The sequence below is a fragment of the Simochromis diagramma genome, unplaced genomic scaffold, assembly GCF_900408965.1.
Source record: "Simochromis diagramma unplaced genomic scaffold, fSimDia1.1 OVJJ01000026.1, whole genome shotgun sequence".
Taxonomy (NCBI): domain Eukaryota; kingdom Metazoa; phylum Chordata; class Actinopteri; order Cichliformes; family Cichlidae; genus Simochromis; species Simochromis diagramma.
The window spans coordinates 10,585,639-10,608,027 of NW_024386985.1; the positions used below are offsets into that span (position 1 = coordinate 10,585,639).

The 22,389-nt window shown below is 39.0% G+C and overlaps 2 protein-coding genes across 3 annotated transcripts; one reads left to right on the forward strand and one right to left on the reverse strand.

The window, feature by feature from the left end:
* Positions 1-721: 721 nt before the first annotated feature.
* hook1 (hook microtubule-tethering protein 1) lies at positions 722-16,286 on the reverse strand. The gene is made up of 22 exons (XM_040040197.1): positions 16,054-16,286; positions 12,634-12,719; positions 11,563-11,635; positions 9,943-9,993; positions 9,646-9,778; positions 9,341-9,408; positions 9,041-9,103; positions 8,017-8,100; positions 6,360-6,523; positions 6,140-6,280; positions 4,913-5,114; positions 4,634-4,744; positions 4,443-4,530; positions 4,291-4,357; positions 4,059-4,199; positions 3,835-3,922; positions 3,390-3,421; positions 3,199-3,281; positions 3,017-3,117; positions 2,838-2,939; positions 2,307-2,375; positions 722-2,215 (listed from the first exon to the last, which is right to left on the reverse strand). The coding sequence occupies exons 1-22, from the start codon at positions 16,096-16,098 to the stop codon at positions 2,057-2,059; spliced, it is 2,151 nt and encodes a 716-aa protein (XP_039896131.1). The 5' UTR covers positions 16,099-16,286; the 3' UTR covers positions 722-2,056.
* A 218-nt stretch (positions 16,287-16,504) lies between these two features.
* On the forward strand, positions 16,505-22,231 carry si:dkey-183n20.15 (RING-HC_RNF170 domain-containing protein). 2 transcript variants are annotated; one of them, XM_040040207.1, is made up of 7 exons: positions 16,505-17,514; positions 18,152-18,245; positions 18,730-18,832; positions 19,344-19,452; positions 20,733-20,806; positions 20,893-21,003; positions 21,581-22,231. In XM_040040207.1, the coding sequence occupies exons 3-7, from the start codon at positions 18,812-18,814 to the stop codon at positions 21,917-21,919; spliced, it is 654 nt and encodes a 217-aa protein (XP_039896141.1). In that variant the 5' UTR covers positions 16,505-17,514; positions 18,152-18,245; positions 18,730-18,811; the 3' UTR covers positions 21,920-22,231. The 2 variants fall into 2 exon arrangements, with proteins under 2 accessions (XP_039896141.1, XP_039896142.1); XM_040040208.1 differs by having other exon boundaries at positions 16,505-16,762.
* The last annotated feature ends 158 nt before the right edge of the window (positions 22,232-22,389 follow it).

Genomic DNA, 22,389 nt, shown 5'->3' on the forward strand with positions numbered 1-22,389 from the left:
CCAAATTGTCACTAGGTGTGAGTGCGAATGGTTGTCTGTCCCTGTGTGTTAGCCCTGTGACAGACTGGCGACCTGTCCAGGGTGTACCCCGCCTCTCGCCCTATGACAGCTGGGATAGGCTCCAGCGCCCCCCGCGACCCTGAAAAGGATAAGCGGAAGCGAATGGATGGACCTTAAAGGCCGGTCCGTGAAAATATTGTCGGGCATAAACCAGTCCGTGGCGCAAAAAAGGTTGGGGACCGCTGAGTACAGAGTAAAATGACTCAAACTACATGTACCAGAACACTCCCAGGTTTATGCCAAGGCTTGCTGAATTATACAATCTCGCCAAGAAATCTTCTATTTATCAAAGTGTAGCAAACAAAGAAGACTGTTGCAATTTCTTTGATATCAGCCTTTGGTTGGACTAGTGTTCAGTAAGACCTGAAAGTAGAAACTGAGGTGATAAATTCACAAACAACAGGCTTGAACAGTAAGTATTTGGGACCATTTTATCTGAGTGTATCTGAGCTACAGGTGAATGATCTAGCATCATGCACACACAACAGCAGGGTGAAAAATACAGTATGAAAATGCGAATTTGAATTATTCTGGAGCCTGAACTTTTGGCTCACAGCGATGATTTGCACACACCGACCACATCATCTGAAACCTTTGGTTTGTGTGGATAATGAGGATAGAGCTGTACACCCCCGAGTCTTAAAAGAATACAATATACATGTTTAGAAAAACAAAATGCATTTATTCACAAGAAATCCAAAAGCATTAAAATTTGAACTGCTTACAACCCAGAAAGTTTATAATGCCTTTCCCCTACACTTTTTTTAATCCATTTACTCACAGTTCTCTGTGCTGTGCTACACTTGATACCACCTAGTTTTAGGAGTCACTGCTTTTTAACATCAGAAATCTATAATTTTCATTCACTCAAAAGAAAAATCAAAGCAATATTAGATACTCCTACACAAAATTATAATAGAATCTAATTATGTGTTGTGAAACTAGTGTAGTTTAACTAGAAGGTGTAACAACAGGCAGCCAGAAACCAACAACCTGAAAGACAAATTCTGCTCCTCTATAGTGCTGTTAACCTCTGCTGACACTAAAGAGCCTGAATATATGTTCATGATACAACCTGATTAGAGTAAGAAAAAAAAATTCAAGTTACAATTTGAAGGTACTATATAAATGTTCAACCTGATTCTGACATTTGGATCAAAAGCTGGTGTTAAAATCATGTTTACATTACAGTTGTACAAATTTAGAGACTACAGTCTTGGATAGTCACTGCTAAATATGATTCAAGAAGGCCCAGCAGTTTTTACTGTGATCACATCACTCCCTGGGAATATAGAAAAATATTCTTGATTTACTTTAAACGGTTTAGGATTTTCACAGCTTTACACGATGAGCTTTTTTCCATTTTAGTAAAAATCTTTAAGTGGCTGAAGCATAAAAGCAGTTGGTGGCCAGCACCAGACACAGAACTGATTTTCCAAAGTTTCTTTGTGTTTTTCATCAGATGCTGCTGTTTGATGACCGTGTCACCATCACTGCATACTTTGACTGTTCAACTTGGACGTATTTCAACAATCGTCTAAAGTTACAAGTTCTCGGCTTTAGTGTTCATTAATATCACATTCGTTAAAACGAGTGGGCTCAAACTCTATATTAAATATTGTTAAGCAGTCAGTTATGTTTCTCTTAGTCCTGACAGGAGATAAATGAGCTGATTATAACAAGTATTCAGCTGCACAGCAAAGCAAAGACAGGGTAGAAATGTGTTCTAGTCTACTCTAGAGTTGGTGAATTGTGCACTGCTTGAGTTAACAGTAGGTTAACTTTCTATCCAGGTTCAATGTACAGTAGGAGAGCATAAATATCATCAGGTGGGTGACCTATTGGATGAGCCGATGCTCACTGATCCCAATCAGCATTTCATTGACCCCTCCCTGTCTTGAGAGCAGATGTGTTTAAGGTCACTTATGGGAGGGAGTGATGCTTATAGATTTTTCCTTAGCTGAATAAAGGGAGACATTTGGCTCTGTGACACAGTCTACTTGGAGGTAGTGGCAGGCACGCTGATTGAAAGTGCCCGGCGGGGGGCATTTGAGATTTGCCGTTGCTGTGTCAGAAAGGACTGACCGGGGGACAGCATGGAGGCAGTGCGGCCCCCGAGACGTGATTCGATGGCCAGCTTCTGAAAGTTCAGACTCTGAGTACAGAAAGAAGACACTGAGTGAAGAAGAGGCAGTAGGTAAATATGTAACTGACCATCTTGCAGGCAATGTACCATTTTACTTTACCTTGTTATACCACGCCGTGACAATCAGCTTTTCCTCATACTCTCTCAGCTTTGCCTGCTCACACTGACGCTATGAGACAAATAACCAAAAAATGTCAGTCCATTTAAATGAAAACGTAAAATAAAATGAAATAAACAACCCTTCAACTTAAAACAAGCAGTAAGCAGTAATGTTTTCATATAGCAATCAAAAGCTTTTCCACATCACTTCTTTCACACCAGAAAGACCCCCACAGGATAAATGAACCAATTTCAGATCTTTGCCCTAAAAGTGAGGCAACGGGAGGTAATCTTATTTACTGGTTTCGGAAATGCAAGAAGGGAAAACATTACTGGAACTTTATAATGGAAAAGCTAGAGACTGCCATATTCAAAAACCTGGAAATTTATGGCTTACATAAATTTTCTCACACTGTTGTTGATATCTGTATATTCTGATACACCTGTTTCTTCTCTGCAAACTGACTCAGTTTAGGGAAAAATGTAGTAAACATATAACTTCAGTTTGAACAAGATTAAAATGCAGATTTACTTCCAAGCTGAGAATCTGCTTGTCTCGGTCTGCAACCTGGTTCCTCAGAGCCTGGATCTCAGCAGTAGCAGGATTCAGCTTAGGGTCCAATGCTCGGATCACCTACAGTAGGAACAAAGGAAATGAAATAATAACACAGACAATACTCAAAGTAACGAAACATGAATAATATTACCCACACTGCGAGCTTTCTCCAAATACATCTTGTATCTCTCCTCCATGGCTCTCATGTCATCATCCTTCTTCTTAAGAGCAGCCATCAGCTCATCCACCTTCAGCGCTTTCAAATAAAATAGCAACACTTATAACTAAGCCATCACTTTGTGTCTAGTGTTGATTATGACGCAAACGTGCAACTTACAGGTTTGAGTGTTGTCAGGCTGAAGGTCCTCCAGCAGCTCTTTCTTCTTCATGATTTCATCCTGGGCCTCGTTCAGTTGGACCCTGAAGGGGAAGAAAAATGCTGCTTCTTTACCTCCCTCTACTGGAAAACATAGAAATTCATTTTGCACCCCTCAGTTATTTGTCAAAGCTCAGACCAGCTGCACTTACATGTGTGCGTCGAGTTTCCGCTTCAGGTTTGACTGAAAATGAGAAAATAGAAGTACAAGATTAAATGTGGTAAAGGAATTTCATTCTGGATGGCAAAAATAAATAAAAGGATTTCCCTTGACACACTCACTCTAAAGTAAAAACTAACAATCAAGGCGTGATTGAAAGAACTGTGCTGGCACTTTAAGGTGTTTTCTGGAAAAGTTAATTTGGCCTTCCTGTTCTTAAATTTAACCAGAGGTTTGCATCTTGCTGTAAACCAGCTATGTGATTGTATACAAATGGCTGTAATTACAGTGCATACATCTTTCTCTACCAATACCAATCTACCTACCTTATATAAAGTGATTTTCTTTTGTAATTCCCTGCCAGCATCAAATATACCAGGCTAACATTAACTCTGCATTTTCTCTGTACTAACGCCAGCCCATTTGGGCAAACTTACATCATCAGGCTTGGATGCCTGGCTCTGCAAAGCCTTTTGAAGGTCCTCAACCTGCTGCTGCAGCTCACCGACCCGTTCTCGGCTCAATCTGAAGATTAACCAGAATGTAGAGGAATGAAAGGTTAACATCCAGATCAAATACATTTGATAAATGATGAAAACACATCAAACTAAATGTATGGAGAGAACAGCTTCCATCACATCTATCAGTGCTTGACAGAAACCTGTTTTCAGTGTCCAGTTCACTGCGAGTCTTGTGTGCTTCCTCCAGCTGGGCCTGCAGAGACGCGATCTTCTCACGCTCATATTCTTCCTGCTGCACTCTCAACATCTTATTCTCATGCTGCAGCCGGATGAACTTTTCTCTGAACAATTACACACACATAAGTCACACACATCAGTTTGGTGGGAAAAGTAGAAATCTTATTAAGTGCAGCAACAGCAATAAGATACTACCTGTACTCAACGGGCATCAACTCAGCAGCCAGGTTATCATGACTGGGGCTGCTAGAGGGAAGCATGCCTATATGAAATAAGCATGCAAATTTCAGATTACCATAGCAACACCACAATAACTAATGTCAGGTATGACCTTTCCTATAGGATACCTGCTTGGGAGAGTTGGTGCTGCTGAGCTTGAGTGCATCGAAGCTCCTCATTGATTTCCTTCAGAGAATCTCGCTCAATGATGATCCTCTTGTGGTGGTGAAGACATTTTTTAACAATGTTAGGAGTTTTATCACAGCTAGAAGAAAATTATTACTTTATTATTGCTAACTAAAAAAAAATGCTGCTAAACCTCTTTTTCTTTCGTTGCAGTTTCATGTTTCTCCTCCAACTTCTTCATCTCAAACGCCAGGTTGTCTGCTCGCCTCGTCTCCTCAGACAACTTCCTGTGTAGCTCCTGGACCTAAATAAATGAAAATGTAATAATATAAATTCATCCACCACCAGACACATTATTGCTCATAAAATGCCAATAAATGTTATTATTACAAACAAATGATTATATTGTGAGATTTATAATTTGTGTGGATTTTGGATGAAATTTCGAGCTGTGCTTTTGCATGTCATTTACCTGTCTCTTGTATGTCTCGAGCTGTGCACGGGCAGCGTTGGCCTTGCGCAGCTCTTCCTCCAGACTGACTGTGTTTTGCATGTAAGTCATGTTGTTTTCCTCCAACAGTTTCATCTGCCTCTTTAAATCACCCAGATTCTCCAGCTTGCGCTTGTACGTTTCCACCGAAGCCTCCAGCATCACCACCCGATCTGAGCAGTTCCTATACAGCACATGGGAAAACTGAAATGTACAGTACTGCAGCACATATCTCAATTTACTGTGCCTGGAATAAGCAACATTTTAATACAGATATTAAGATCACTGCATACTTTAAAACTACCTCTTTAATTAGTTACATATTAAATAGCGTAAAAAAAACATTTTCCTACGCAAGAATATGAAGGACTGCAAAATATCGTCGCCACACATTTGAGTCTCCATTATAACCGTGAACAAGAGCGTCTTCAGAAATAACGCTAAGGTAGAACGTTTTGATCCAAGGTAAGCACCTTTTGTGTTGAACTTAAAGGATCTCCCAGTGCTTGCGTGAGAGATCAAAGAGCTCTAGTTTCAAAAACCTGCTGATTATCTAGTCTCAGGACACTCTTACAAAAGAAATTCGAAATCTCATTGTTTCACTTCCTGTAACATTATCGATTAAGAATTAGTCATTTACTGGAACGAGATAATCTGTACCGGTGTTACACCGATTTCATGCCAGCAAAATGACACCCCTTATTGTTAAGGTCAGAAACGCAAACATCAGCCAGTTTCACTCATTGAAGGGTGTGGCCTTACTGCCTCTACTAGTTTCGCAGCAGGAAGCAACAGAAAGTGGCTGCTTGTAAACGGTCCTTCGATTACTCCCTTTAGAGGTCACCACAACAGATCATGTGTCTCCATCTGAGCGTATCCCTAGCATCATCTTCCTTCACACCAACCTTCTGTGTGTGTTCCGTCGCTATATCCATGAATCTTTTTTGTGGTCATCCACTTTTCCCTTCACCTAGCAACTCCATATTCAACATCGTTTTTTCATTGTAAGCACTAACCCTCCTCTACATATGTCCAAATAATCTCAGCCTTGCCTCGCTAACTTTTTCTCCAAACCAATTTAAGTTATCCAACTGATGCAATAATTTCTAATCCTGAGCCTGAAATGCATTTTTATTTTACTGAATTTGTATGATCTTACCTCTACACAATTTAATACTTTAATGAATCTGTTGTATTACAGACACAAACCTCAGCACATCCAGTTCATCTTTGAGAGCTCGCGATTCTTCTGCCAAGCTGGTGAGCTCATCATTTCGGTGCTGAACTTCTATCAGCTGCTTCTCCAGCTCCTCACAGTGGATCCGATAGTCATCCTTAGCAGCCTCCAGCCTAGAAAATGCATAACACATCATTGTTTTGTTTTCACCATAGGGAGGTTCATCAGCCATTTCAAGAGGAAAGGACAAACCTGAAGTTCTCCTCCTGCAGTGTTTCTAGCTGTTGCTGTAACTGATTGTGTTTTCTTCCCGACGGCGTGCTTGGATCATCAAATGTGTCCAGCTGATTAGCTCGGTCTGTTAGGACGTCATTCTCAGCCAATAAGCTGTTCCGTTCCTCTTGAAGAACAGCCACCTGCGCAGGGAAAGTAAGGTGAGCGAGCCATTCCCACAAATAGTTTTAAAGTTGAACTGGTTTCATCGGGGGAAAAAATATGACATGAAGTATCTTCATTTATTTCATGCAAAGTAAAATGTCACAACATCATCGCATCAAAAGATACACCACTGCCATGAGAATTTACTTTCCCAGCTGTTAAAGCAAACAGTGCAGTTAATCCATGCTGAAAGCAGAGCACAGACAAAGTGCACTTTAAGCAAACATGTTAATGCATGGTTAGTTTTCATTCTCACTCACCAGTACCTCAAAGCTGGTTGCCAGTTTATGAAACATTAGTTTGAGAATAACATATCACTGTTTAAATTCCTATCCCATAACGTCCTTACAACTTGTATACAACTAAAGTTGAGATATATGTTCACTATTATTCTTCTTATTATGAATACCAATCAGGCACATGACTAAAAATCACAGGTCAAGCACAGAATAATTTCAGTGATCTTGTTATAGTGCAGAGTTCTGCTAGTAGACCTTTGATTCTGACCTTCATGTGCATGTTTCTTTGACTGATGCAACCTTTCGGCAGGATGCTGCAGACTATACACCCATGGCGACAGGCGTCCTCGATGACAACAGCATTTCCAAACGCAAGGGTAAATGATAAGGAGCCTACTACCAATGTAAGATGTCAAAACCTCTTACTGTGCGTGTAAAATATTTACAAAATGCACTTTCAATTTATCTACTACCACCAAACAAACGAATGTAAAATAAAATTATTTAGTAACTCTGTATGGCCTGTTGTAGGCTAACTTAAAGCCATTTATTTTGATAGTTTGAATCTTTAAAACAACACCTAATTAGTAACACAGCACATCAGTACAAAAGACCCATATACATTACAAAATAATGTAATGCTGCTTTTCTCAAAAGAATATGGCAAAGTCTTTAGGTTAATTACTGGAAAAACAGTAAAAATTATTAAATAAGCATTGCGTGCCCTGTGTCAAACAGAATCCCAACTGAACCGTCTGTTAGCAGAGTTAGAGTACAAATATTTAAGCAGCTAGTTTAGTTGAGTTTAGTTGCGCGGGACAGACAACCATGTTATACTTACCTCGCTACGATCAGAGAAGAGCAAGACTGGAAACAGAACAAATCAATCTGTCGAGAGTCCAGTTGAACAGTTGATCAGTCCCTATGCTAAAATTAGTCTGCCTGTTCAGTGATGAATGAGGCCTTGTAGCAGTGGCAGAGCATGGGCTGAATGCCACGGTAGGACAAGCTGAGCCCAGACTCTAAGCTCATGGTCATTCTGCCACAGCAGCTCCACACAATGGAGCAAAGCATTACACAATTCCTGTTTATACTGTACATAGACATGTATGTGTGGAGACATAGAGACCTGAATATCAGCAAAGTGAGGCAAAAGAGCGCTAGTCAATCAGATTCAAGAATATTTCTCAATAGAAATTCACCTTGGCTGTGTGTAACAGGTCTGCACTCACCTGTAGGTCCAGCTCTTGACATCGCTGGGTTAGCGCTTCCTTCTCTGTCTGAAGTTCAGCGAGGTCCTCAAGAGCTTTTTTCAGCTGGACACATGAGGATTTAGAAGTTAAATTATCGAAGAGAGACACTGATGTGATTCTCTCATGGATCAGAAAAAGCAAATATTAAGTGGCTAAGTTTTTCTTAAAAAAAAAAAAAAAAAAAAAAAAAAAAAAGCTAAGTTCAAGAACTAAGCATAAAATACATTACTCATAAAATCAATACAAAACCATCAATGTTCCCTGATTCATTTTCCCATTGAAGATGCAGATCTCCAGCGCTACATGTGCAGCTCATGTCAGTACTTGAGCTGTGGTAGTCTCTGCACAGTGACAATGTTCTTCCGCAAACACGTCAAGGAAAATAAAGGCTCGAGTTACAGAAATAAGTTGGGCGGACTCCTTTGAAATGGCAATATTATCAGCAGCTGCGATGCCAACTGCCTGACAAAAGTTACATTACTGACTTGTGCAGTTTGCACGGTACAGTAACGCTCCAAGAACAAGTCAATAAACTGACAAGCTGAACAAGCCAACAATTTTAATTACATACACAGGTCCTTTGCTTGACTTAGCACAAGCAAATTAGAGTAAGCTGAACTACTTTAGACTTTATGCATGTTAGAAAAAACATATTATTAAATACAACTAAAGTTTTAAATTATGAGGTCAGTATGTGTGCAAGTAATATCTATGAGCCAAACGCTGAGGTTGCAAGCGGCTCTAAAGGAACATTTTAACTGCAAAGAAATAGAGGAGTGGCTGTCACTCAGGTGGCAGATCAGGTCGTCTACCAATCGGAAGGTAGGTGGCTCAATCCTAGTCTGCTCCGGTCCACATGTCACAGTATTCTTGAGCAAGATACTGAACCCCGATTTGCCCCCCGATGCATTCATATCCACCATATCGCACCAAATGGGCATTACAAATGCATTTAACAACACACTTTCTTTCAGAATGAGTGGGATATAATAATAATACTAACCTGCTGTTCCAAATCCCCGGACAGCTCTGCTCCAAATGGGGTCTTGGTCTCTTTACTCATGAGCTGAAGAGGAAAATGGAGCAGAGTTTATTACATACACTAACTGAAAAAGCTGCAAAGCCTCAACCTATTTCAGCATATGCAAGCAAATACTCGAACCTCCTTCAAACACTATTGCTGCTGCTGCTGAAACAGTTACTGTTATTTAAAATGGCAGAAATGCTCAGCAAAGCTGTTTCTGAGTATCCTTAATACAGCTAATTTGTCAGAGCAAGTAATGTTGTATTAAAACAGGCTGACCTCCTGGATGGCTGTCATGACAACATGCTGCACAGACTCCTCCAAGGTCATGATGATCTGAATGTATTCTGGTGATATAATGAGGGAGATTAAATCACACAAACGTACACACCATTGTAATATTTTGTCAAACTACTAAATGCAGCACCTGTCCTCACTGGTTTCTAATCTCATAAACTCCGTCTTTGTAAGTGACATGTTACAACATTTTTATTTATTTTTTTACATTTTGCTCATGCAAAATGTCTTTAATTGGGTCTTACATGAGTGTAGAGATTATGTGTAACACACAAGCAGCAACATACCCTGTTTGCGCTCACATCTGACTGCACAGCCCAGTATAAGCTGCAGAAGTCTCCCCAGTTCAGTGGGGTCTGAATGCTCTGCCACCAGTGACACATCTGGCAAGGGAAAATCTGAAATTTCCTGGGATAAGACCTGAAGGTGCACAGAAAATAAAAGCTGCACATTAACTTTTCACTAAAGCTTTTCTCTAAGATGTAGAAAAGCCGTAAACAACTGTTTATAGGTTTTCAGATTCTGTAGTCGACTCTACCAATGACTTAACATCTCTGCATAAACAAGGATTACATACTCCATACCTCATTATAATAGTCAACCACCATCTGAAGTATCTTTTTCAGGTTGTTCATCTGAGGAAAGATATAAAATATTCTCATATTTGTTTTATATCGATCAAAATGAACAAACAACAATGGAAAACAATATACGTTCATGCAGACCAAAAGAAAAAGAGAGAAACTTTTCAATCACACATTTGAAAATGTCCTTTTTCATGGCAGATATTTTGAGTTGCATAGTAGATTAAGTTAATGTTAATGATAACGCTTAAGACCAAATTAGGTCATTTAATCGCTCATCATCAAATTTCTGTTCAGCCACCTCTGATTTGCCTGAAAATCTTATGGTTTAAAAAATAAAATTATATAGCAATTGCAGTCAACCTTGAGGTCATGTAGCAAATACTTGTAGATAATTATCTATAAATATCCTTTTATTTTATTTTTTTAAAAGGCCTGTCCATCTACTGTAAAGCCTTATTTTTGCACATTGAAATCTGAGGCAATTTTTGAACTTGACTATATCTCAAAAACTATTTTGAGCCTAAAAAAGCCAAAAATTTTCACTGGCCGCTCTATAAAAATGAATGAGTAATTTGAGACACATAAATAAAAAATGTTTGCATATTTGCCAGTTAAAATATGAAAAAAGGAAACATTTCTGTAAAGTCCCATATTTTATGACACGACAATAAAAAAAAAAAGGCACATTGCAGACGATAATTTCTGAAGAGTATAGAGTTGTATTTAACAATAATTTAAAAAAAAATGAATAAAACAAGAAGAATACTATTTAACATGAAATTCTTATTCACAAATATTAAGAAAATCTTATTTACATTCAACTTTCATGCTGGACTGATCAAGAAAATGACAAGAATTTTTTATTTTTGGACCATAACATTTTAAAAGAAATCTGAAATGTTCAGGCAAAAGATTTGAGATGAATGACCCACATGTAAATAAGACTTCTATTATATGCACAATAAAGCAACGATCCCCAAACCCCAGGCCACGGACCGGTACCGGGCCACGAGAGTTGAGGCTCTGGTGTAAAATTCATGGTTTTCAGGATTTTTATAGTTTTTATCATTAACTCGGTTTCCTGGGTCTTTTCCCATGTGTTCTGAATAAATCTTCTTTTGTTGGTACCGGTGCTGGTTTTATTTTGTTGTATTTATCCGAGACACCTTAAAGGCCGGCCTGTGAAAATATTGTCGGACATAAACTGGTCCGTGGTGCAAAAAAGGTTGGGGACCGCTGCAATAAAGGATGTGTCCATGAAAAAAAGCATTCAGGGAAGAGGACAAGGCAGCAGCAGGGAAAGCATCACAACCAAATCAATGTAGAGAAAATGGCTTTTTTTTTTTTTCCTTCATCCTTACACTTTACAGCTGACATATTTGGACAAACATACATGCACACTTTCACCAGAAGAGTCAGAGCGCAGAGTCAGAGTGCACGCTTAAGCAGAACCCCTGGAGCAGCTTGGAGATCAGTGTCAAGGACAGTTTGGCAGGTGTGGAGCAAACAAAGGATTTAGCACACAAAGGGTTCAGCAAATTAGAAAAAAAATAAACATTTAAAAGAAAAACCCAAAGTGAACAAAAAGCAAACATGGGGCATGGTAGTACTTTGTACCTTTAATCTCCAGTTGTCTTCAACATCCGTTTTGATACGACTGAGCCATCCATCAGTGAACCATGCAGGGTCTCTGAAGCACAGAGATGATAAGACTTATTCTACACAAGAGTCCTTGTTTAGTAGTGTACAGTTCACATTCTTTGTTAGATATCCATGTTATGTGCATGAAATTTCTGAAATAAATGCTACAACCTTTTCTACTCAAGCTGTTTAATTTCTACAACTGTCAGCATTAGATGAGATACAACAGGCAAGTTCTTTTATTCAGCTGTGGGTTGTACATGGGGAAGAGCCAGAAAAAAATTTAATTAGGTGAAAATGGGTTTCCATAGAAGAGACACTTTTGACTTTTAGAACAACTCTGTCAGGCAAAAGTGGCAAAATTGTTTCTGTAATAGGAGAAAATGTTGGAATTCTAAACTAACCCACTGATTGTGGATTATATGAGTAAGATATTATCTTATTGGAAATATCTGACATGTGATAGGTGAGAGCATGCAAACTCCATTCTCGCTCTCAGAAATATCACACAAAGCTATAACTGTGCAATTAACTGAAATTGATATTCACTTACAATTAAAACCTCCAACAAGTGTTTGAAATGGTGCTTTCACTTTGCCTTTCCTTTACAGTGGGGCACTTTCTCTGTTCTCTCTGTTAAACTAAAACGTTTAACAAATGCACTTCATTTTAAGTTAATTTTTTGTGATAAATAATCCTCATCATAATTGTGATTAAGATTGTTGCCATAATTAAGCAGCTCTACTTTGTACCCAAAATGTTCTTGCTGTGAGGGGTCATTGTCAATGACTACAATGTGGTGCTGGCCAGAAATGTAATAAGATAAGATCAGTAGTTTTCTTTTTGTTTGTGTGCACTTTAAAGCATAAGTACCCTCTCTCTCTCTATAGTAGAGGAACTAATGAGGGCGTGAGAGCAAAAAATAAATAAAATGCAAGCACATTATCCCAACTGTTCCAGCAGTGCACGTTTGACCTAACGTGGAGTAGGCAGGAGCATGTGTGACATGAATTACTGGCTGGAAATAAATAAAGCATGTGCTCTCACATCTGATGCAGAGCCTGTGACATTGCTGCTCCAGTGGTCAGCTCCTCCACTGTTTGGCAGGGTGCAGGAGTGTTGAAAGTTTGCAGCTGAGAGGCAGAAAACAAAATAATATTATGATGACTGATAAACCAAGGGAATAATGTAGTAGTGCACCAGCAAATATATTTTAAAGACTTTAACTACAACATTACAAAGATTCTGAGATGCCATACAGTGCTGTGAAGTATTTGCCCCCTTTCTATTTTTTACTTCTTTGCATATTTGCAAAGAAAATTTTTACCTGTTTTAGATCAAATAAATATTATTACAGAAAGAACCCTTTAAATTATGATTTAAAAAAAAAAAAAAAAAAACAGAACAAAGCTATTTAAACATACCTGGACATACCTGAAAAGTAATTGCCCCTTAAACCTAATAACTAGTTGCGCCACCCTTAGCAGCAAGAACTGCAAGTGTTTGTGTTAAGTGACAATGAGTGTCTCGGGTTGCTGTGCAGCAGTGATTCTTAAAGTGTGGGCCAGGGCCCCCTGGTGGGCCACAGTAATAACAGAAATTCAGTGTGAAATTACTCACTCAAGTATGTACAGTAACATGTTTATATAAATGTATTTATTTATATAAAAAGGTGATTTAAAACTGGTAACAGAACATTACTCTGACCTAAATTTATTATTATTGAAGTTTGTGCTGCAGTGGCAAGTGGGTCAAACGTTGGCCTTTATACTTTGCATATGACTGGGTAGCATTAGCAATTTATAGCCACTTATTTTATTTTTTTTTTATAAAATTTTCATGGAAATTGAGCACTGTTTCATATTTTGTAAAGAGTACAGATTTAATGATGGCAGGCCCCTCTGGAATCTTTCATTTTTAAATGGGCCGCAGCACTCTTAACTTTGGGAACAGCTGCTGTGGAGGAATTTTGGCCAAATGTTCTTTGCAGAATTGTTTGAATTCAGCCACAAACTAATTGTCGGAGCAGAATTTATGTCACCATCAAGTTGTCCAGGTCCTGAAGCAACAAAGCAACCATCACACTACCACCACCACGTTTGACTGTCGACTTGATGTACTGTTTTTGAAATGGTATGATAGTTTTATGCCAGATGTAATGGGATGCAAACATTTGAAAAGTTTCAATGTGTCTTGTCACTCCACAGTATATTTCTCCAAAAGTCTTGGACATGTGAGACAAGCCTTTGTTTCCTTTTTGGTCAGCAGTGGTTTTCTCCTTGGAACCTCCATGGATGGCATTTTTGCTCAATTTCCTTCTTAACTGCAAAGATCAGCCTTGACTGATGCAAGGGAAACATGCAGTCTTCCAGGTTCCTGGTTCTTTTGTGACCTTCATGATGAGTCATTGATGGATTATTGATGATAATTTTGGTAGGCTTACCACTGTTCACTACTGTTCCAAGTTGTCTCCATTTGTGCTTAATGGGTCTCACTGTGGTTCGCTGCTACCTTTTGAGACCTTTTAGCCTGTTTCACTTTGTCAGACAGGTTCCATCTAAGTGCTTTTGTGATTTAACAGTGAAATTAAACTCAGGCTTCCAAAAAAAATTGGTTAATCACAGTTAATTATGATTTAAAAGGAAGGGGGGGGGGGGGGATTTCTTTTTCAACATAGATAAGCCAAGTAGGTTTGAAAACTTTTTTCCCTTAACAAATGAAATCATCATTTAAAACTGTATGGAAGAAATATAGTATCATCAGAATTCAAGTATTTTTAGACATTGAATTTATGACACTGAATTTTTATCCTCCAAATTTCCCTGCAAAAATATTCACCTGCAAAAATTCACCTGCAAAAAATTCACCTGAAAAAATTTCACCTGAAAAAATTTCACCTGAAAAAAATTCAACTGAAAAAATTCAACTGCAAAAATTCACCTGCAAAAGTGATGAACTTTAATGACCCAAGCCAGAGCAATCAGCACCAGATCGAGTCGAGTGGCTCTCGGCCAATTAAATTACGCTGTTTGATCACATGACACCGTTAGCCAGCAGTTTGTCTCCTAAAAGAGAGCTGTTTAGAGGTGAGTGATTAAGTTTTTCTCCTAAATAGAGATCATTACAGAACTCCCTTAACAAATGAAATCATCATTTAAAACTGCATCTTTGTTTTTACTGGGCTTATCATTGTCTAATATTAAAATGTGATGATCTGAAACATCATGGGACAAAAAAAAAAAACAACCAAAAAATAAATAAATAAATAAATAAATCAGAAGGGTGGCAAATAGTTTTCACTGCACTGTAGTTGTTTCAAAACCCCTACAGAGAATAAGGAAAGATGAGAGGACAGAATAAGACACATCATCACTTTGCACTGTTTCATTCGTGTTCTTCTTTAGTCTTGTTTGTCTCATTTATAGCAGTGTTTTTTACTTTTCTACATTTGCAAAATGTTTCCAAAGTCAAACCACTAAGTTAAAAAAAAAAAAACCCTCAATATTGACTAAAACAATTCCAAGTATAACGTTTCCCATAATCGAGCAGCACTGGGACATAGAAGAAATGATAAATGTTTAGGGCAGGATGTACAGGGACACACAGGACAACAGTGGCAAAGAAACCACCGCAGACCCAAGTAAAGACAAAGGCTTTCTTGCTTACATGATGATGTAAATAATTCAAGCAGCAGCCACGGTGTACGGTTAATTCTCACAGTCTAATATCAATATCCTTCCGCAAGAACAGTGCAGCTATAGCCACGATAAAATTTAAAGACCACCAAGCACAGTTTTGAAGAGTTTATAGGAAGTTTTACTCCCTTCATGGGACACCTTTACACATTTTCTTGTTTTTGGCATTGGGTAAGTTGACCCGTTACTTAGTGACACTGCTGTTCAAAGTTACGGGTTCAACAAAGTGGCTTACTGACAGACACAGCAATCGTGGATCCTGGACGAGATCTCATTAACTCAGCGCTTATCCTATTACTAACCACAAGACAGGCAGCAAAACTGTTTGTTCTCTGTGAGCGCAAAGTGCCTTATTACTTGCTGCTGTTTGCTACATTTAAGCAGTTACATAACATTAGCAAAAATCCAAACCGCGACATTCCGCAAATACCCCCCTGGTTAATTGGATTAGCAGCCCGAGTCTTGCCAAGCCACATGAACTCGAGGATTGTTATCTTTGCACCTGCTAGGTGTTAACTTTACATTCAGCAGACTGCAGGACCCCCCGCCCCCAGCTACATTTCCTACCTATGGGGTCACAGAGACGAACAACAGCTGCACAAGAAGCTAATCTCTCTAATAACGACCTTATTCTGCCATTACACCGTCCGTACAAATCGTCAGATTTCCTTCATTTTCTCTCTAGTTTCTTTCGTTGACACCCCCACCAGCTACGAACAGGTGACTTAAATCCCTTCCGCGGTTTCGGCGACACATTCACAAATAGACTCACCCATATTATGAGGCTTTCGACCAGCTCCGTCTTGTTTTTGTCCATTTGTTGCCTTTTAGCTTAAAGCTAAAATATTTCTTCCTCCACCTGTCGGCAAAAAAGCTCTTCCGCTCTGTCCCTCAGCATTTGACCTCACCTGCTGCCAAAGGTGGCTATCTAACGTCAGATACGTATTTTGAAGACGAGTGAAGACCTGTCTGACTTAAGTTTGCGTAAGATGTACGCGAATAGCGTAGCTTCTTCTTCTTGCTTACAGGTTGGGTTGTTGCGAAGTGAGAGGGTATCTGATCAGAAACCAATCGGTATTAAGATCGGGGATGATTGACGGCTGTGACTCCACGCTCTGGCCAATCAGACAGCTTGATTTGAAATTCGTGTACGCCTCACTTATCTGCACAAAATAAACACATTTTTTGTCCGCTCAGTCGTTTTTTTTAGCCCACCGATATTAGGGAACAGGAAAACAAAAAGTTATTAGAAGAAAATGGAGCGTGGCTAATTTAGTATTATTTATTGTGTTCTATAAAGGTTACAGTATCCTTTTCCCCCAAATGAGGTCGTCATTTCACCTGCAGTTAACAGTTAAGTAGTAAAAACCCTGCTCGAGGCTACAGCATCGTGACTAAAGTCTTTATACACTGATATGATAACTTAAGGAGAAACCAGACAGTATCGAATTCCCAAAAAACAATCAGATTTGCAGGCAAAGGTAAATATTTCAAACTATTTGCTGCTTGAAACAAGCCACAACCAAAACCATGTAAAAAGTGATACTGAGCAAGAGATAGTGGCCCAAACATAAATGTGGCTCAAGCTTGCTCAGCCAACATCTCTTCACTGCAGTTTATATCATGTTTGGCTTCTCTGCTTTAAAATATTTTATTATCACACCCAACAAATTAAAAATCCTGCACAGCAAATTTTTCTTAGGCAGAGCTTTAAGATAAATACCGTTGGAATGATAATCCCTAGGACACGTTTTATTGGCTATACAAGTATTTCTGTAATCTGCACTGTTCCCAAAGAGCCACTAAAACCCCGGCAGCATGTCAGCTACTCTCTGCAAGTAAATCATTTCCCATGAAGGCAATAAATTTCTCAAGTTACCCATTTATTTTATGCCTCACATGAGGTTGTGTCTAGTTGATATGAAATCTTCTCTGTGTCACATGCTTTCCCAAGCCACACCATGGAAAATTACAAACAAATCTTAAAGAGCACCTATTATAAAGGGATTGTTACATCACTCAGCAAGCAACCTAATGATCACAAATCAAAGCTAAAATTTGACACACTCATAAAATAGTACGTGCTCGAACTGACTCTGGACTTTACCCATTAAACTCTCTTTGGATGAGGACCTCATTTATCTCCTGATTTCTGCCACTCAGACCTTGACCCTATAGTGGCTATTTTTAGAGGATTTGATCCACATGAACTTCCCTTTTTTAAGCGTCTAAGGTAAGTGCCAGGGCAAATATTTGACAAGATATTTCTGCAATAGCTGCCTTGGAAAAGTACGTGATGGCTGTCACAACATTTGGCACTACCAGACAGGTTGCTTTGCCACAAATATTTGCCACAGTAAGTCAATGCTATGTTCATGTAGTACTCTGTTTTTAATGGTTTTACTATCCACCGATTTAGACATTTCTTACTTTCACATTGCAACTTGGATTTGGATCAAAGGATCAGTTGAAGTACCCTTGGTGTAGTAATATAAAAAAGCATTGCATGGACAAGGTTTTGGCTAAGTAAACTGTGGGTAAATTATTGGCAAGTTCAAATATAACCTACTTAAACAAAGCGTAGGAGGAATCTTTTCTGGCTTTGATCTGGTCATGCGACCCAAACCGGTTACCTCTGGCCAGACTGAAGGGACAAATATGTTGATTTTTTTTCTCATTTTTTTGTATTTATTTGAGACTAAAGGTTGACAGCTGCCTATTTTAAAGGGAAGTAAGTGAATTTTGTACAAAGCACCAATGTATTAATCTGACCACAATGCTGTCCCCTTTAAGTAGAAAGACTCACAGGCCAGCTGATATTGGAAAATGTAGTTGATCATTAACAGGGAGCTTCAATTTATTTTGTTCAGTGATGCTGTTGGGCAGCACTTCACTTCCTTCTAGAAGACACTGATTATCTATCTGCCTAACCTCTATACACCCGTGCAACAGATTTAAGTCCAGGTGAGTCTTTTTTTCCAATGTTTTCTGTAATAGAAATATGATTTTGTGCTTTACCAAATTGTTAGAAAAGGTTTGGGGGAATTTGTTGAGTGTGTTTCTTACAGATTTCTTGATTTGTATGAAAGACCAGACCTAATGTTAAGCCCATTAGGTGATCTGAGCCATAAATTGATACTGAAGTTATTTGACAAATGAAATCTGTTATAAACCTGCAGCCTTCTTTGATTTGAGCATATTGTTATTAACAGTTTCATCTTTCCATCTGAAAAAAATATTTCACCTGTTAGTGCAGGCTAAGCTTTACAAACCATTTAAATTAGCAGTCCGAACGCTGAAGTCGGAGCATCAGTAGCCGTAATCCGCAAACAGAGAAGAGCTGAGCTTCTGTTCTCTTTATCTCACACATCAATAATTAAATCATTATTTAGATAAACTAGCATTACAGGTGTGTTTATCTATGTTGCTATGTCATGTCGTGTTTCAGATCAGACTGAAGTTCCACTGAGTCAGGGTCGCCTGTGGGATAATCCACGTATTTGCTGTGCACACCTGATCAGTCAACATCAATGTATATGAGCTGCCTAAAGGTGAGTGGTTCACACAAACGCATACACTCACAGTAAAGCTCATGTCATGCAGGGGCTTATTATATTTCCTTGTTTTCAGTGGGGGTTACACTTCTCTTTGTCCCTATCTCTGAAGCACTTGGGTGAATCTCATGCTTTAACTTAAAGAGTTACATTAATTTGGATTTTTAAAACAGTTTCTCCTACACGGAAACTGGGAAAACATTATTTATAAGACACTTCCTGGGTTATAAAAAAGGTAATTTATTGCTTTTATTGGGGGCACAGTCTGGTGGAGGAAGTTGATGTCACTGCTTGCATGACTCAAATCAAAAGTTTTCTGTTGTGTTGTGTTCTGTGTTTCACCGTTACATCGGTATAAGCTTTTCAAAGATTATTTCACTTGAAATCCATGAACACCAGGAATAGGAATAGAAAACGCTTATCGATTCTTCTGTCATTGTCCTTTTTCTTCTTCATACTTTTCACTTATGTCTTCTCTTCTATGTCTCCTCGTCTCTCCTGTTTTTAGGAATCCATGCAGGCATGTCAGTCTTCGAACAGACGAGACTGGCACTGCCCAGTCTGCCTGCAGACGGCCAGATTCCCAGTCCAGACGAACTGCGGCCATTTGTTCTGCGGTACGAGATCCTGCACACATTTACACAAACTGACCAAAATCTTCTCAGACTCTAATTATTTTATGCACGCACCCGTTCGGTCAATCATCTGTGATTAGGGCTCCCACTTCGTGTCTTAGTTTATGCGATTTATTCACTGATCAGTGTAGAAGTAGTGTGCTGTAGCTGTTTCAGGCCCATCTGTTTGGCCCATCTGTTTGGCTTTTAATAATTAACGTTTGCCACGGTCCACCCATTACACTTGTAGATAGAGGAGCAAACGACCAAACACAGTAAGGTATGTGTTCACAGACGATGCGAGATGGAGGTTTTATGCCCGCTACTAGGAAAGCAAAACCTCAACATCATTAACCCAAATTCATAATCTACACTTGGAGCATTAAGGAGAGTTGCGCTATGAGTTGACTTGAGAGGTGTATAATACATAGAATAAAAAAACAGAGCTCGTATCCGTATATTAGGCTAACCATGTAAAAATGTTCAGGTCTTTACAAATCTGCTTTTGAGAAGGGCTCTTGTAATTTTTGCTACAGGGTCATTCGACCTTAGATTTGCCCGAAAAAAAGAATCCAGGAGAAAGGTTGACTTCTAAATGGGGAATACATTTCAGGTTCTGTCATTTAGGGATTGTTTTTTTAAATAACTTGAGCTAGATCCTTCAGTTTTCTGGTGTAAATATCTGGTAACATGGCACTATGAATATAGAGTCTCAAGAGTGGATAGCATATAATGACTGTTGTTGAAATCCCTGAAATATTATGTCCAATCTCTACCAGCAGATTTGGAGACCTAAAGACACCACATTTTTGCAGGTAGAGGACTGATATTTTGTTCACAGCTTCTCATATTCAAGGCACATAATATTCTTTGAAGAGTATCCAAAACTTGGGATGGTGATCTCTCATGTTTCCAATATGAATTTTTAAAAATATCTCACATTTATATGTGGCAGCCAAAGATTGCTTAAGAATAACAACAAAAGCCAATTTATGCAGAGTTATGACCCAGAACCATGACTGTGCATAAACTTATTGCTTTAAAAAAAACCAAAAAAACTAAACAGTAGAACTGAGAACCTGAAATTCTGGATAATTCTGCAAATTCCTATTAAGAAGTGTTTCTCCTGGAATTTCTTCGGGCATATCTGAGATGGTCAATTAGATGTTCATATCTGTAGCTTTTGAGTAACATTTATGGCACGAATGCACTCATCCAACCTTGATACTATCTATTATAGATTAAATGACGAGTTAAATAAATAGTTGTGTTTGATTCTGCAGCTCCCTGTCTTATCACCTATTGGAGGCATGGGTCATGGTTAGATGCAATCAGTTGTCCTCTTTGCAGACAGAAGGTGCGTTATTCTCGTAGTTCTTTTACTGTACATCATAAATGTGTTACGAGCGTGGACGTGAAATAAAAATGCTTGCAATCTTGCAGGTCAGCGTGCTCTGCCACCTGTTCAGCGAGACCCGATCAGACCAGCAGTCAAAAGAAGTTCTCGATGAAATCACAGCCTACAACAAACGTTATTCTGGAGCTCCGCGCAGGGTCAGTACTCTGTTAAAACATCAGTAACATCATTGTACTGCTACTCCCCAACAGCAAACTCACCCATCAAAGAGCCAAGAGTGCTTTTATTATTATTATTATTATTCTAAGATATCATAAGCCGTGGTATCTATCAGGGCATCTGAAAGGGAAGAAAAGAATTCTTTCATTATTTCCTCAAAGAGTTAGAAAAGGGAATACCTCTTATGCAACCTAGCAGTTATTGTCCTGTTTAACCAACAGAGATAGACAAAGGAGGTATGAGCTCAACAGCTCACAATGACACACCTAGAAGCCACGTGACCTTCTTTGTGTGTTTTTTTTTCTTTGAAAACATATCCTGTAGCGTTCATGCTTAAGAACTGGAACTACTTTTGACTATACATTTAGAATAATTTATTTCTTGCTTTTAAGAGAGACACAAATATAATAAATGCAGCATCAGGAAATCAGCAGAATACCCCTGACCCATGTCGAAGTGCTCAGTCAAAAATCTTGTGGATCATTTTTGAATGCTCCAACTTGAAATGTTTGGTATCTGGTTGTCTGATGTCCTCCTGCATACTCACCCCTCCAGGTAACGGACTACCTCTGTGACACCCCCCTGCTTCTGCAGTTACTGGTTCGTGGCCTGGGCACCATGGGAGGACTCGTGTGGCTGTTTCTGTTCAGGGTTGCCCTGTGCTGCGTGGGGACCGTGATGTCTATCTCCTCCCCTGCTCTGGATGCCGTGTCTTCATCGAGCACCCTAGAAACAGACCCCTCTCTCTGTGGACTGCTAGGTCTCCTGGATGACCTGGTGGTGGTCATCCTGCTCCTTATCTGTGTTATCAATATCAACCAGCAAATAACACCAGAGAGAGGACAACCTGGAAATGCTACAACCTCACAGGGAGTGATGGGAGATTCACTTTAGAGAGCATGAGCAGCTGGAGCGTGGCAGCACAAGCTGTTAGACATGGACTTTTATTGAATTTCTTCCCTCTGGCTGGATTAGTGGTTAGAAGAATATTGACAACTGCACAGCATGCAACAGTCAAGGTGTTAGAGGTTGTCTGAGCCTCCCTAAATGTAGATTCAGATTCCAGGTGTTTTTGTGAACTGTTTACAGAGTTCATGCTAAACTAACTAAAAATATGATGTTATGCAATTTGTAGGTTCAGATGTGGTTACAAATCCTTAACCCTTCTTGAGTCCTTAAGTGTTTGACTTGTCTTTGTTTTCCCTTTAAAAAAAAAAATCTGTACCAGTGTACACAAACGTGTTGTTCCAGTAAGCTACAGAACATGTGTCACGTCAGTACTGTATTATTGACATCCATGTAAATACTTGACATTGTATAAATTTAAGTTTTTATCGTTTAAATAAACAATATTTATTGATTTA